Source organism: Protopterus annectens, chromosome 2.part0 (assembly GCF_019279795.1).
Source record: "Protopterus annectens isolate FY-2018-M chromosome 2.part0, PAN1.0, whole genome shotgun sequence".
Lineage (NCBI taxonomy): Eukaryota > Metazoa > Chordata > Ceratodontiformes > Protopteridae > Protopterus > Protopterus annectens.
Window position 1 is genome coordinate 138,708,727 of NC_056728.1, and position 16,980 is coordinate 138,725,706.

A 16,980-nucleotide genomic window follows, 5' to 3' on the forward strand; every position below is an offset into this window, starting at 1 on the left:
ATGGAAGTGGGGAAGACGTAGACTGGCCTGTTAAAGCTGACCTACTAATCAGCTAGGAATATAGAATCTGAAGCTCACCCCTAAACAAAATTCACTTCTAGGGTGGGACCCATTTAGACCCTAACCTTCCTGCCTTAGGCAAGGTGCCCTCCCCGACCAACAGTTCAGTGCATTGCAGACAGGCCACGCGTGTGTCATAAATCTTTGCAGCTTGAGAGGCAGAATAGATGGATGCTAGCTGCTCATGAGAAGGTCATACTTCCTGGGTAAGGAGAAAAAGAAGTAACCCCCGGAAGAAGCAGTTTGTACATTAAAGCTAAAGTAGAGCATGCTCTGTGTCATGGACTCAGGGAGACATAACCTCATCTTCTGCAAATTAAATCTTCCTACAGACAGGAACTCCTTTTAACTCTGGTTAACTTTGCCTTTTTAGCCACTTCCATCTTCCTTGGGATGCACATGAGGAGATCTCTCTGGCACATTCACAAAGTAGGGGGCCAACAACCAAAACTTCCTTTGGTCAGAAAATACTTTTATATGTAGCCTAAAAGGGTATTCATGTCTGGTATACCTAGGACTTTCTCTAATCTTAAACTTTCCACTAAGCTAAAAGCAAGCTCAAACTTTAATCCTCCAAGGACTACTTTAGTAACTTTCTTAATACTATTGCTATAAAGGAAGTGACTAAGCTCTTGGACAGTAGAAGCTTCAGTCAGGTCAAAGGGCTTCTCTTACACCCAAAACAGAAATTTAACCCAAGGGTGTTATTCGTGCTCACAGAAAATTACACAGTCACATATGGCACAGAAATCTAGGGGAGAAAACCATCTGTAATCCTCACCATCTAGCTATGGAGATAGATTTACATTCCCCCCAACAGCTAACCCTAGGGTATGGCACGGGTGGACTCCATTCACCCAGAGGGTGCTGTATCAACAAGTAGACACATCAGAAGCCTGTAGGCACCCTCAAGTGGCAGTTGGTTGGAAGATTCCTTTCATCATGGTTGAGGGATGGAAGACCCCACAGATGGAGCTCCTCACCACTAGAGAAAGCGCACTGTGGATCTAGGCTTTCATAACATTGCCTTCTTTCCCAAGAATACCCAGAAATCACAAAACAGCTGACTTACTTATAGCACCACTTTGATCAGTCCCACTCTGATATTTTCTTCTTCTTAGCCTTTCTGCTAACCCACTCCCTATAAGCTTGGAGCATACTTTTTTACTCTGTCTGTTAGCTGGAACTTTGCCCTCTCAAGTGTGTGTGTGTGTGGGGGGGGGGTGGCTCTGTTTCTATTGGATTCAGGTGCTACTACACTGACTTTCAAGAAAGAACCTAGGGTACCAAAGTGTGATCCTGATAACACTTCCCTCTTTTCCCACTTCTGTACATTAGCTTGTTCAGGACATCTTTGGGAAAGCTAGGTGGCCTAGCTCCAGAAAAGCCTGGGCTACATAATAAGAAGGCTTTTATACTAGGGCTGCACAGTTCTGTCAGGACCCCAGCAGGGCCAAAATCCCTTTTCCTGCTGGTCCCACTCTTAAATCTTCTTTCTCGACGTTTCTCACCCATCTTGCAAGGTTCAGGTTTCAGCTTTCGTATTCTCACACTCTCCTGTCTTCGCCCATCCTATGGTAGGGCCTTCCACCCCTGGCCCCCCAGTGAACTTGTACACCATCTTGCTACTTAACCCTTGTCTTAGAAAAAAAATAATCTTCAGACTCTGAACCCTACCTGCTTGTTTCCTATTTCTCCATTTGGGGAATCTGTGACTCTCTAGGCTCTCGGTCCTAATTCTACCATCAACCCAAGCTGGGGACTGATGCCCCCTTTTTGCTAGACAGGCACCTACCTCTCTTCTCTCCATCTTCCTAGTACGGAGGGAAGAGTACCCTTCCTTATTCAAAACTTCCATAGGTGGCTACCTTACTACATGGAGAAGATCCTGTATCTTGCAGACCATTTCCAAAGGGATCTTTTTCTCTCTCCTTCTTTCGTGGTACACCCTTTTTCTAGGGAAGGATATCTCCTGTGTCTAGAAGGGCCCTTTCCATTGGGACAGTTAGGCCCTCTACTACCTCCATGCAGGGCGTACCTACCCAGAGAAAGAGGAGCCTGACATCTGATCTTCTGTACCCCTTAACACCTGACACTACTCCAGTTCAGTTTTTAACACTATACATCCCTTTCTCATTCTACTTCACCACCTCCCCTCTTTTATACTTTTGCAGTCATCTTTCCCTCCCTTCTTCCCCACATAACCCCTTCAGGGAGGCTATAACTTTTCTCATTTACCGAGGATCCCTCCTCTACACCCCTACCTGCCTAGGGATCCTTGCCCTATCCACCTGGCCTTGACCTGCTGCTCCTGCTTGGGGGGGCTTTGAATTACTAGGGGCAAGAAAACTGAGGTAATGATTTATGCGGTCTCCAGTTATACCCCAGCATACCGACATCAGTCAAGTGTGTCCACGGTCATAGGAGGAGGGAAGAATTTTAATCTGGTAGATGGGCCGGCCAAGGGCTTCCATGGCAGAAAATTCCACAAGTCAGGACTGCAACAGTGAATACACTCCAACTTCTACATTTACGGTAAGCGTACACAACTGTACTTTTCTGGTAAAAGAAAGAGGGAGTCCTCTTTTCCTGAAGCGATTTCAGTATTCTGAATCTGAACAGGAAAATGCAGGGAAGGATACAGGGTTTTCTGCTCAGATTTCTGATGCAGACTCCAAGAGGAGCTCACTTTCTTATTCTTCTTGTGAAGGTTTCTCTTTCTCTGAGACTGTTTCTAGAATGTGCCACAGTTTTTATCGGAAGAAAACAGAGATTTTTCAGTCCCTCAGAGAATACTGTGATTTGTTACAGAAGGATTTTTCAGACCCCCCCCCCCATTCCTCCTGTTCTGCCTGCTTTAGAGGATGTGTGTATTACGCCTGCAGTTTTCCTGATAGTCCTCCAGCTGCCCCTAAAAAGGCAGATGGGAAGTGTAAAGTTCCTCAGTCTTTTAAATTTTTATACATTATTCTCAAACGTGGCCCAGCAGTTAGAGCCTTAGTTGATCCCACTGTTGATAAGAACTTAGTTAAATGAAATCCTACATTTTCTGACAAACTGTGAGAGTATAAGGGATGTTTTATCTGCAGTTTCTTCTTGTGAGGAAAAATCTGCCGTAAATAACTTGGTTTATTTTTTTGCACATCAGTACTCGCTGTTTACAGTGTGCGTATTTATGATTCTGTTGATAATTCTCCCATGGCTATGACCAGTGGTACTGTTTTGAGGAGAGTTGCATGTCTGCATTCTCAGAACCTACCAGATAATGTTAAAAATGTGATTTTACATTTTCCCCTTGCATATTGATTTAGTGTGTGGTCCCTTTGCTATAGAGTTGAACAAAGTGTGATGAAATGGGCAAGCTGATCTAAGTAATCTCTAAGATTTTCCAGCCTTCCTTTTTCAAATTTTCTAAGGGATTTTCTATTTCATCATCCAGTTCTGGCAAAAAAACAGAAACAACAGCCTCAGCAAAATACAGGTCAACAGACATTTAAGAAATGGCAAGGGAGTTCCAAAAAAAGTCTTGAACCTCCCAAAACCAGAAACAGTCTAACAAGTCCGAATGACTGTTTGAGACCTTGTGACCTTCTCTCACCGTGACCCCTTTTTTCTTCCAGAAAATCTGAATCTCTATTTTTCTCTTTGGCAACAGATTGTTTGTGTGTTCTGAAAGTCATTAATCAAGGTTGCAGATGGCAGTAGGAAGAAATTCCTCCTTTCTACGAGGCTATTCTTCATCCTCCAGATGAGACTGTTTTATTTCCACTGGTTCTTCATCACATGCTGTCCCAAGAACTGATGTAACCTGTTCCTCCTTCCCAGGTTGTGAAGGGTTTTTATTCAAGGATGTTCCTATTGTCAAAGAAAGAAAATATTGTAGACCATATCTGGATCTTTCTTTCCTAAACCTGTTTCTGTTGGTGCCCAAATTCATAAAGATGTGACTTTGCATCTTCCTTTTTCAAATTTCCTGGTAACACTAGACTTAAAAGATACTTATCACATTCCTGCTCATCCAGACTTCAGACATTTCTTAAAGTTTTCTGTGTTTAGATCACATTTTCAGTTATCTGCCTTACCTTATGGACTCTCCACTACACCAAGAGTGTTCACAAAGTGTTTAGTTCCATCTGTAGCTCATTGCAGGCTACAGGATATTCACATTCTGATAACTTGCTTACCTTCGCAGTGTCTTTTTGAAAGTGTGAGGAAACTCTCTGTCTCCCTGTCTATCATAGGTGAGAGATCCCTTACACAAGCTGAGACACCAGGAAAGCATTCAAAAGTCTTTATTGACTCCACACAGGATTGTATTCCTGGGATATTAGTTAGACACCTCAGTTCAAATAGTGTTTCTTCCACAGGAAAAATGGATATTTATATAGATTTGTTTATAAAGTTTTCCACTCGGACTTTGGTCACTGCAAGGAATACTTAGGATTTTGTGTCTCATGGCATCTGTGATTCTAATGATACCCTTGACAAGACCCCACAAGAGAAAGATACAGTGGTATTTTGAAATCTCTCTGGTGCCAGCATCAACACCCATTATCTTTTCTAATCCCACTGCTGGAGTTTATTAGAAGAGAAATCTTTTGTTGGAGCAAGAGGTATCTTTAAATCCCTCTCTGCTCCAAAGCAGTCAGTCATCACAGATGCTTCAGAGGGATAAAAATACAGGGGATGTGGAACACCAAGGACAGACACAAGCACAAACATATCAAAGAGAAGCTTGTCTTGATCAAGGCACTCAACGCTCTGAACTATCTTTGATCCCAGGAACCTCTTCAAGTAGTTACCGACAATACCACAGTCATGTGGTATGTCAGCAAGCAAAGGGGAACCACATTGTACCTCCTTTGCAGACTAGCCATGTTGGCTTGGGATATAGCTTTACAGCAGTGTCACTCTACAGGCATCTTACATTCCGTCAGAGCAAAATTGTGTGGTGGACAAGCTGAGCAGGACCAGGGCATTCTCTCACAAATGGAAACTAGGTTAGGGTTTCTTCCAAAATGTGATCCATCTGTGAGGAGTTCCTGAAGTATACCTGTTTGTTCAGAGAAGAGACAGTCAACTGACAAGATTCTGTTCCAGGGCTCCTTGCAAGAAGGCCTGCAAGACAGATGCCTTTCATTTTCCTTGGATAGAATTTTTCTTTATGCTTCTGCTCCCTTTCCACTAATATCCAGGGTACTTTTGAACACTCAGGATGACCCCCCCCCAAGATCATTCTGGTGACCCCCTTCTGGCCCACAAAACCATGCTTCTACCTTCTTTTGGAGGTGGCCTGGGGTAATTACCATAAGCTTCTTCACAGACTGAATACTCGCACAAAAACAGGGTGTTTGATATACCCTGAAGTCAGTCGACCTTCAGTTGACTGGATGGTAGGATCTTAATTCCTTGTAGGCACCTATTTACTGAGGACGTGCAACAGGTACTGATGAAAGCAAGAAAACCTGCTACTAGAAAATCGTAAATTAGCAAATGGAAAAGATTTGCTAGTTGGTGCCAGCAACATAACCAGCATCCATTCAGGCTAGTTTTTGTGTGGTTAAGCAATATTTGTTTGAGTTACTATCCTATAGCCTTTCTTATTCCTGTGTCGAGTTCATTTATCATCCATTTCAGCATAGTTGTCAATAGATCCTTTTTCAGTGCAGTCACATGTCAAAATGTTCTTGAAAGGAGTTTTGCATGAGGCCTCCAAGAAAACTGGTGTCCCCCCTCCCTGGGATCTTAGTTTTCTGTTCTTGAAGCTATCACTTGCACCATTTGAACCAGCTAATCTAGCTTACTTGAGGCTCTTAACATGGAAAACAGTTTTATTGACTGCTCTGACCTCTGCAAGAAGGGTATCTGAGTTGCAAGCTCTAATGGTGAGCCAATTCTACCTCGTTTTCCTTGGGGACTGTGGCGCTAATACGTCTTTTATACCTAAAGTGGTATCTGAGTTTACTTTATGACAAACTATCCATCTCTCCATTTTATTTTCTGACCTTAAAAATGAGAGAGAAAAGAGATTCCATACGTTGGATGTCTATGGACAACTCTGGTACTATATGGACAGAACTAAATCTTTCAGATCTTTGGATCAATTGTTCATTTCTTGTGAAGGTAAGAAGGGACAACCTGTGTCAAAGCATACTATTTCTAAATGGTTGTCTAAGGCTATTTCCTTTGTTATCATCACCATAATAAAATTATTCCAGGCACAGTCAAGATCCATTCTACCAGGGCTTTGGCATCATCTATGCATTTTTGGAAAGGGTGTTCATTTCTTGTGAAGGTAAGAAGGGACAACCTGTGTCAAATCATACTATTTCTAAATGGTTGCCTAAGGCTATTTCCTTTATCATCATCACCATAATAAAATTATTCCAGGCACAGTCAAGGTCCACCCTACCAGGGCTTTGGCATCATCTATGGCTTTTTGGAAAGGGTTCAATGTAGAAGTATTCTAGAATCTGCTTCTTGGCCCTCTGTATATACTTTTATAAAGCACTGTAAGCTTGATTCCTTCTCTAGATCCAATTCAGGCTGTTAAAACCATTCTTCAAGGGCTGTTGAACTCTTCTCCTTCCACCTCCAAATGTAGTTAGCTAAGGTAATCTACCCATATAGCTAGGGCTACTGCAGCAGTAATCATTATGTTGTTGTTGTTGTTATGATGAGCATATAACAGGTTGTGTAAGTTCTACTTTCCATAACAGTAGATGCTCAGTTGGTCATTCCTGCAGTAGCTGCTCCCTCCCTCAATCCCCCTTGACTTTTGGTGTGTTTTTTTATGTTAGGTTTTACGTTTCATTCTATGTTCAGGCTCAGCCTCCCTGTCTGTGCTGGCAGGAAAGCTCTGAAGGGCTCTCTCCCCAAACTTGTCTTTTAGTCAGCTCAACTCAAGCTGCTTGACAGTTTGGGTGCATGGAAGGTGCCCAGAAGCTTTGAAAGCTGACCAGATGTTATTCTTGGCAGGATGTAACTCATGTAGCTAAGACTGCTATGGCAGTGATCATTCGAACATCTGCTGTTATGGTAAGGTTAACTTACACAGCTGTACTTTTCCTTTCTAATTCTAGTAGGCATTTCCCACTCCATTGCAGTGCATTACCAGTCTGTTTTCATTTACATTTGAGATGCATCCATGAAGATGGAAGTCACGGTTATTACAATGAATGTGAATGGAATATATAATTTGCAATTAGAAGATGGTGGTCAAACTATTTTTACAGTGTGAAAGAATCCTGACAGAGTAAAACCATATGTAGCCAATAGGCTCTGTTGTCTTAAGTTTCAGAGTACTAGAGGCATTTCTGCTTTATTTTCATAATTTTCTTCAGTTAACCTCGGTTATTCATATGTTAATTTCTGGTAGATTATTAACATATGAATATTCTTGTAAGGCTACATTTTATGACTGTTCATATTACCGAAACTCGTTTTCTTGTCTTTATTCTTGTAAAGTTTTCAGCTTCTCTGAACTGTGAATCTGGTAAGAACACACATTGTTATTAGCAACAGGTTCAGTTCAGGACAGTGCATAGCTTTTTACTAATTTGTTACTTATGTAAGTTACAACATTTTTTTATTACATCGTATGCTTTTATTTTGTAATTTAGGGAAGCACGCAACAATGTTCAGTATATATGGAGCTATTATTCAGCTTCTGAACTCAAATCGATGATGGATGCCTTTGACGCTTGGCAGGGAAAAGGTACTGGCTTTAACTTCTTCCTAGCTGCAGTAGGAAACTTCTTGCTATTGCAGCAGCTCTGAAGTAAGGATTTGTGTATGCTTTTGTGTTTGTTTGTTTATTTTGGCATAATATGACTTTTCTCCAGCTCTCCTCGAGAGGAGAATACATAATGTTCTGCTTTAGTTGGTATAATTTTATTTGGCGACTGACTTGGAGTATTTCATTATTTTTATACTACCTGCAGAAGTATGGATCATGACATTGCAGGATGTAGCAGATGCAAGACTAAAATCAGTGTGGCTTCATAAATACAGTCTTATACTCTCTGCTCTCAGCATTTTAAGAATAGTGATGTGAAAAGTTAAAATACAGATTTAACTTGTATTTTGCAGTTATATCATCTGTGTAGCATATTTACTGACAACTGAATGCTTAACATGTTAATTGGCATTTTATGGATAAATAACTGTGCACTTCTTTGTTGACAGCTTTAGACTTTGACAAGAGGTTGGTCTTTTATTGCTTCCCCACCCTACCCTGCAGTGATTTTTGTTTTCTGTTCTTCATGCTTTAAAATATTTTTGTTTGCATAAAAAGGATTTTTTTTGCTGCAGCTGCTGCTTGTAAAATGGCATGGGCTGTTAGGTACAAAGTGCTTTGGTACTGCTGGCATGTGGACAGTAACACAACTGCTTCTGCATGGCAAGGCCAGACAAATTTCAAAACTGTTTACATGATTCTTAAAACATTCTCACTCATGGCAAAGTAATCAGTCCACAAAAATATTTATTTGTATTTATTTGTTTTGCTTTTCTTTAATGGGTATGTCTAACTGTGTTTATTGAAAAAAAATCCTTTTTAACATAGGCCCAGAGGAAAAATTCCAATGTATTACAAACATTTTTAAACATACATTCAGTAATGTACAGTGGATAGAAAAAGTGTACACACCCCTGTTAAAATGCCAAGTTTTTGTGATATAAAAAAATGAGATCAGAATAAATAATTTCAAAACTTTTCCTTTAATGTGACCTATAACATGTACAATTCAATTGAAAAATAAGCAAATCTGTTGGGGGAAAAATATAAAAATAAAAAATGTACAATAAGCTGGTTGCATTGTGTGCACACCCTTAAACTAATACTTTGTTGAAGCACCTTTTGCTTTAATTACAGCATTCAGTCTTGGTCACACACCTGCTGTCAGTTAGAGACTCTGATTAACCCCAAGTAAAGTTCAGCTGTCCTAGTGGGATTTTTCTGACATTTACTCAGTTGCCTGCTATAGCAAAAGCCATGGTTCACAGAGAGCTTACAAAGCATCAAAGGGATCTCATTGTTGAAAGGTATCAGGAGAAAGGTACAAAAAAATTTTCACAGAAATGGATATACCATGGAACACAATGAAGACAGTCATCAAAAAGAGGAGAAAATATGGGACAACAGTGACGTTGCAAAGAACTGGACATCCCTCCAAAATTGCTGAAAAGACGAGACAAAAACTAGTCAGGGAGGCTACCAAGAGATTTACAGCAACACTGAAGGAGCTACAGGAATTTCTGGCAAGTATTGGTTGTGTACTACATGTGACAACAATCTCCTGTATTCTCCATATGTCTGGCCTATGGGGTAGGGTTGCAAGATGGAAGCCTTTTCTTACACAGAAAAACATCCAGGCCTGGCTAAAATTTGCAAAACAATACATCAAATCTCCCAAAAGCATGTGGGAAAATGTGTTATGGTCTGATGAGACCAAGGTTGAACGTTTTAGCCATAATTCCAAAAGGTACGTTTGGCACAAAAACAACACTTCACATCGCCAAAGAACACCATCCCAATGGTGAAGCATGGTGGTGGCAGTATAATGCTTTGGGGTTGTTTTCTTCAGCTGGAACTGGGGCTTTAGTCAAGGTGGAGGGAATTATCAACCGTTCCAAATACCAGTCAGTTTTGGCCCAAAACCTTCAGGCGTCTGCTAGAAAGCTGAAGATGAAGAGGAAATTCACCTTTCATCATGACAGTGACCCCAAGCATACATCCAAATCAACAAAAGAATGGCTTCATCAGAAGAAAATTAAAGTTTTGGAATGGCCCAGCCAGAGCCCAGACCTAAATCCAATAAAAAATCTGTGGGATAACCTGAAGAGGGCTGTGCTCAAGAGATATCATCTTGCAATCTGACAGATTTGGGAGTGCTTTTGCAAGGAAGAGTGGGCAAATATTGCCAAGTCAAGATGTGCTATGCTGATAGACTTCTATCCAAGAAGACTGAATGCTGTAATTAAATCAAAAGGTGCTTCAGCAAAGTATTAGTTTAAAGGTGTGCACATTTATGCAACCAGCTTATTGTACTTTTTTTATTTTTTATATTTTTTCCCCTAACATGTTTGTTTGCTTTTCAATTGAATTGTACAGGTTATAGGTCACATTAAAGGTGGGAAAAGTTTTGAAATGATTTATAGTGGTCTCATTTTTTATATCACAAAACCTGTCATTTTAACAGGGGTGTGTACACTTTTTATATCCACTGTGCGAGAACAGATATTATAGGTTTATAGGTAGATACTGGGCTATCTGTCCGAAGGCATATATTAGCCCAGCCACGTTGTGCGGTATTCACCGCCCCTTTGGTTAGTTCCCTAGGCCCTTGATCTAGCAGCTAGTACCCTTGGCCCCTATCTAGTAGAGCTGTTGGTATGATCCCTGGTGTGAACTTTCTGCTACCCATCCACTCTTCAAGGTTCCTCTTGAAGAGTGATAGTGAGGGGCTCTGTCTTATGTAGATCGGGACCTTGTTCCATAGCAAGGGAAGTGTTTGCGAATGGAATCTATCCCTAAAGCATGCTCTATTCATTGTTGTGCTGAGGAGTATATCCCTAGAGCATGTAGCTCGAGTGGATTTGGTTTTCCTAAGATGGAGCATGTTCAGCAGTTCTGGGTTGGACATGGCTCTATATGTTAGACAGAGATCTCCTCTGAGAAGGCGGTATGCCACAGAGAAAAGCCGTAGTTTTTTCAGTCGTGCTGCATAGGACAACTGTTTGAGGCCAGTAATCCTCTTAGTGAGGTACCGCTGTGATCTGTCCAGCTGCTGGAGATGCCTAGCCAGATACATTCCAATTGGTGCATTGTACTCAATAATGGGTCTGATGAGGGAAGAGTAGAGGGGCACCACTACATCCTTAGATCTTGATGCGAACCCTTTCGTGATCAGATGGGTCACATAGAAGGATTTTCTAACCACCTTGGCAACATGGTTATCAATGGAAAGCTGACTATCTACTTAGGTTCCTAGATCCCTTATTACTACTACAGATTTCAATGAAATTAAATAATTATTAAATAATAATACATTAACAATCACGCATACATTTGTTGATTAGATTACATTCTTATGTATTTTTACATTTGTTGATTAGATTACTTTCTTATGTATATTTTTGCATATTTTTTTCTGTAATTTTGTACATTTCTGTATTTTTTGTTTATAAAATGTTGTGTGTTTCACCAGGGCTGAGCCTGAAATTAGTCACTATTGATCAGTGCTCTGCTGTGTAAAACAAATATAAATAAAGTAAAAATTGAAAGCAGAGATAGTTATGACCGTATAAAAACTACTTATGTATTAGTATGTTGAGCATTTGAAGAGGTGCATTAGTGGGTTTGTGAGACAGATAATAGATCATGCAATTAGTGCTTAGAACTTAAAACAAATTGAACTTGGGAAAGAACTAGGTAGGGAAGAAAATTACACTCCCACCTCTTAACTACAGTATCATAAAAGTTCAGATCAGTTGTATATATGACTATTGTAAGGGTTATATTAGAAGTTCAGGGAAGTGGTGAGCAGTGTCACAAAACTATATTTATGGCTGGGAGTATTTGTGAAGACTGATTGATTGTAGTGTATATGATTCTGAAATAAGCAAAATAGTTTGATGATATGACAATCTGAAGATAACCGTGGGATTTATCAAAGAGATGGATAAGAACAGATCCATTGATTTTGATAGGTGAAGTTTTAATTGTGTTTTAAATGAGTTTGCAGTATCAGTGGATTTCAGTAGTAGTGGGGTGTGGTTCCGCAATTTAGCTACATTATTTGAATATAGAGTCACCTGCTGTGTTAGATGGTATGGTTATAGTGGTTAGCGATTTCTCTCTAGAGCATTACGTTCTGTTGGGAGTAATGGTAGCAATTTTATGGCTTATAGAGAAGTCTGTGAATTGTGTTTAGCTGAGAAAGAGATAAGTTATGTGGTAGTTCTATCCAGTTTAAATTTTCTGAGGGCTAGGTAGTGGTGTGTTGTATTGTTATAGTTTACTGCAAATTTGGCTGTACATTGCTCAAGTATGGACAGTTGGAATTCTTGAAGTTTAGTGAAGAATGGGGCAGCATTGAGGAGAGAAGGCAGTAAAAAGTAGAGGCTATACATTTTCTGTTTGTCAGTGGCATAAGTTTTTATTTTGTATATTGTTAATAGTTTTTTTTTTTTTTTTTAATCAAATGTGATTCATGGTAGCTGAATTGCAACTGGTCGTCTATGATGGCACCCAGTAATTTTGTGTAGCTTACTTGTTCTGTCATGGTTGTTGGCAGAAACAATAATGAATAATCTTGTGTTGTTTTGGCAGTGATGTGTTTTGTGGTAAAGACCAGTAATTCATTTTTTAGGGTTTAGAAATAGTTATGAATTATTTAAACATGTTTCAATTGTTAAGGATTGTTGCGTAAGGCCTTGGGGTTTAGAGAGAGATTCGGCAGAATAGATTAGGGCTGAGTCATTAGCGTACTGAATTAGTGTATCATTTTTGTAGCAGCTTTATAGGTCATTGATGAATGTGTTGAAAAGTATGATGCCTTGTGTAGATCCTTGGGAAACACCAGTAGCTACTGACAAGAAGATGGAGAAATCATTTTTTCATTTAACTGCTTGTATTCTGTTAGAGAGGTAGTTGGAACCATTGCAGTGAACAGCTGGTGAGCCGTAAAGATGAGATTTTATGTAAGGGTGTCTGCTTGGAGATAGTATCAACAGCTTTTTGATAAGGCTAGCAAGGTAGTGGAGAGTAGGCTTCCAGCATTTCTATGCATGTTGACAGCATTAACAAGATTTTGTAAATCAGAAGTTGGGCTTTGGTGAGGATGGAAGATGTGATGGTTTGAAAAGAGAAGCTGGTTATCTATTAGATAGTTGATGTGTTGCATATGAGTACATTTTTGTAATATTTTTGGTAAGGGAGATAAAATGGTGAATTGACCTATACTTTGAAAGACCTGTATTAATTCCACCCTTGTACAGTGGAATAAAGAGTGATTTTTTTTCCATAGTGAGGGGACTGTATTTTCAAATATGGATTGCTTTATCAGAATTTTAACTGGATGTGCAGTAGCCTCTGTTGCTATTTTAGGATATTTGCCAGGTAAATTATCACGGGCAATCGTAGTAAGCTTTAATTTTTGAGGTATTTTTTTAATGGTATCTGAGGAACTCATTGGAAGGAGAACTGTTGAAGAGGTTATTTGAGTAGGGACATTTTTATTTAGTCCCACTAGGCTAGTAGCCTTTTCAGGGGAGACCCAAGGTGTTTTTTATACTGTTAGAGGAAATTTGGCCAGGACATCATGGAACTTCTCCTACTTATCATTGTTGTGAGTGGGAACCATTTTTGAGGAGCACTTCCTTTTTCCTTCCAGGTACAGAGGTGGCCCTGAGAAACATGGAGGCAGATGGAGAGAGAATGAGATGACAGAGTAGGGAAAGAAATGTAGGAGAAAGCAAATATCGAGACCAGAGAATACGTGCAGGAATCTGAGGAAATGTTTCATAGAGACCTGTTTAATGGAGCTGAGTTGGCAAATGATGGATGTATAATTACAGTCCTATAGTTGAGAAGGTTGCTAGATGATCTACATAAATAAATGGTGCAGAGTGAGACAGAAAATAAAGGGAGATGTTTCCTGGGGTGGACATTATGGAGTTAATACAAAAGGAAGATGCAGGGACAATCCTAAAATGTAGTAGTGAGATGGAAAAGAATAAGTATGCAGAGAAATAAAATAAGGCAAAAGTGGAGTAGCAGAGTGGAAGTCAGAAGAAAATGAAAAATGGAAGCATGTGGTAAGGCTTCAGAGTAAAGAAGACAAAGAAATGGAGGGGTATGAAGTGTGGGATAATTTAATAGCTTCTTTGGGTGCAAAAGCACTTGTTGTAATAGCATTTATTCTTATTAACAGAGAGACATTTTACAACATTATATTTGAGATTGTTTTTTCAATGGAAAATTTTCTTGGTGAATATGAAAAAAAGACTGTAACCCATGGAATATTTATGTGATAAAAGCATTTAATAGGAAAACAAAAAAGAAGATTCATGTACAATTTTGAACCGAGATAGAAAGAGGCACTTTGAAAGGACAATTGAAGGCATTATATAAAGAAGTACTGGACATTGCAAAAGTTTGACAAAAAGAGTTTATAGACTGGTGGCTGGGATTGTAATATTGTGTTAAAAATAGAAATTGAAAAATATATATACATATACCAAGCATATTAAATGTGGAGGGGAATAGTGGTGTTGTAAAATACTGGCAATGGACCCAAAGCATGTTTTTTTTATGGAAAAGAAGGCCATTTTATAAGTAACTGTGACAAAAGAAAATGTATTTGTGAGGAAATGGGACATGATGCAAAACACATGAATTGAAATGTTATAAATGTGACAAAATTGGACATTTATGGATGAATTGCAAAAATGAACATAACAGTATGGAAAAAGAAAGAAAAGAAAATGAAAAAGCAAGTCATCACTGCCCTCACAAAGGCAAAAATACAGCCTCCATGGGGACCCCATAACGTCCCAGGCTGCATCCTGCATGAACTCAGGCAGGAACTTGTAGTACCATTGGGCACCCTATTCAACCAAAGCCAGAGCACCGGCTTCGTCCCAGACGAGTAGAGGACAATAATTGTCATCCCTTTGCATAAAGGTGGAACATCCACTGATCCAGGAATTTGCAGACCCATCAGCCTAACTTGCCTGATCTGCAAGGCCATGAAGTAAATTATCATGGACCTCATTAACAAGGACATTGGCAACCTCCAGACACTTGATCCCACACAGTTTGGTTTTGTCATGCCTGTTAAATTTGGTTGACTTCTTTGAGACGGTCACCAAGGCCATAGATGAGGGGAACATGGTGTACCCCACCTACCTAGACATGGCCAAAGCCTTCGATACTATGCCCCACTCAAGTGTAATAGATAAACTCTCTCAACTAGGCATCAGTCCATATGTTACCAGATGTGTTGCAAACTGGCTCACTGATAGAACCCACCTAATCAGAATAGGGGAAGCCACCTCGAGTAGTAGACCTGTAACAAGTGGTGTACCCCAAGGATCGGTCTTAGAGCCTCTGCTGTTCGAGATGTACTTCTCGGAGGTGCAGGCCAAATCTAGTTGGCTATGGCTGACCAGATTTGCAGATGACTGCAAGCTGGGTGCTGTCATCAATTCCCCTAGTGATGTGGACATCCTCCAAAAGGGTCTTACCCAAACAAATGACTGGTGGCAGAAACATGGCCTCAAACTGAATGCCAACAAATGCATCACCATCCCTTTTGGGGAGAGTGATGTCCCCACAAATGCTCACATTGATAATAAGGTACTAAGCACGCAATCAGTCATGAGGGACTTGGGCACCCAGGTTGATAGCAAACTGACTTGTGACCACCATATTGCCGCCGTTGTATGGAAAGCTTTCTACATGGCCCACCTCATTGGTAAGGGTATCTCATCCAGGGACAAGGTGGTCATAACATCCCTGTATTTTTTCCCTTACAAGACCCACTATTGAGTGCAATGCCCTTTTTGGCATATACCTTACAAAGCACATGCAGCAGCTGGAGAGACCACAGAGGTTCCTCACCTGGAGAATCCAGGGCCTCAAACATCTATCCTACACAGATAGGCTAAAACTCTGTCCCTCTACTCTGTCTCCTACAAACTCCTCAGTCCCTCTACTCGGTCTCCTACAGACTCCTCAGAGGTGACCTCTGTCTGGTATGCAAAGCAATCTCAGACCTCGCCTTGATAGGACTGCTGCATATCCACAAGTCAAGCTCCACTCAAGTAACCTGCACGCTCAACCTCAACCTGGTCTGTGACATCAGTAGGACTTGTTGACGGGACAGATTTGTGTCCCAGAGACTCCCCCTTTTGTGGAATAGACTTCCTTACCACATAAAGTAGAGTACCTCATTAAACCTTTTTAAGCGCAACCTGGATAACTGGATGGGGACAGAAAATACACCCTTGGGATTCCACCTGTGTCCCTGCTGGACAGTGGCATAGGGTGCTGACTTGTTGGACTATGGGCTATATTCTTGGCTAGGCTTGTAAGGACCTCCGAATAGCCTAGTAACTACCTATGATCCCATAAGAAAAAAAAAGGAAATGGATGAAAAAGAATATATGTATACTAAATATTGGGGCTTGGTTAATGGTTAAGGTGAAAAAAACTAAACTTCACCACACAAAGGGTGAAGATAGAAACCAAACCAAACACCAAAAACAAAAAAATGAAGGGTACACCACACTGGTTGTCGATAGAAGACACAAGATTTTTAACAAATGAGGAAGGATTACAAATGGAGAATCTATTGGGAGGAACAATGGTCTCGAATTTGGGAAATGAGAGATGTTCTGGAATAGCCGTATTCTGTAGAAGTACGGTAAAGTTATTAACTGAGAAGGTTAGCCATTTTAGGTTTAAAATAGAACATATATATAGAATTATGACATTGTATGTGTATAGCAGCAATGAAAAGCTAGCAAGTACGGCTGATGCAAGGCAACCAAACTAGTATGCATCAAAATAAAACGCCAGCACCAAAGATGAGCTGAAATGAGTTTATTGTTGAAACAAGTGAACTAGACCGGTTTCAGCATATAGCTTTCTTCAGTAGTATAGAAAAGAACCATGACAAAAGCCAGTAATTTATACACATGTTTCAATGAAGAAAATGACATCACTTCCTGTCTTAGGAAAAAAAATCAAATTGTTAACAAAAAATTAAGTTAACAAAAGATTAAAATATAATCAATAAATAACTAATAAATAATTGATGGTAACTCAAAACTCCAACAAGCTACAAAGAATGTATGGTATAGTTTTGAAAATGGAAAACTTACAATTTATCATTTAGTCCTGGGGAAAAA

General features: G+C 40.0%; 1 protein-coding gene across 1 annotated transcript in view; it reads left to right on the forward strand.

Annotated features, from left to right (window-relative positions):
- KCTD18 (potassium channel tetramerization domain containing 18) overlaps positions 1-16,980 on the forward strand; it is a 290,584-nt gene that overhangs the window by 75,111 nt on the left and 198,493 nt on the right. The window contains exon 5 of the mRNA XM_044060631.1: positions 7,683-7,777. Coding sequence (XP_043916566.1) covers positions 7,683-7,777 — 95 coding nt within the window. The remainder of the gene's footprint in view (positions 1-7,682; positions 7,778-16,980) is intronic.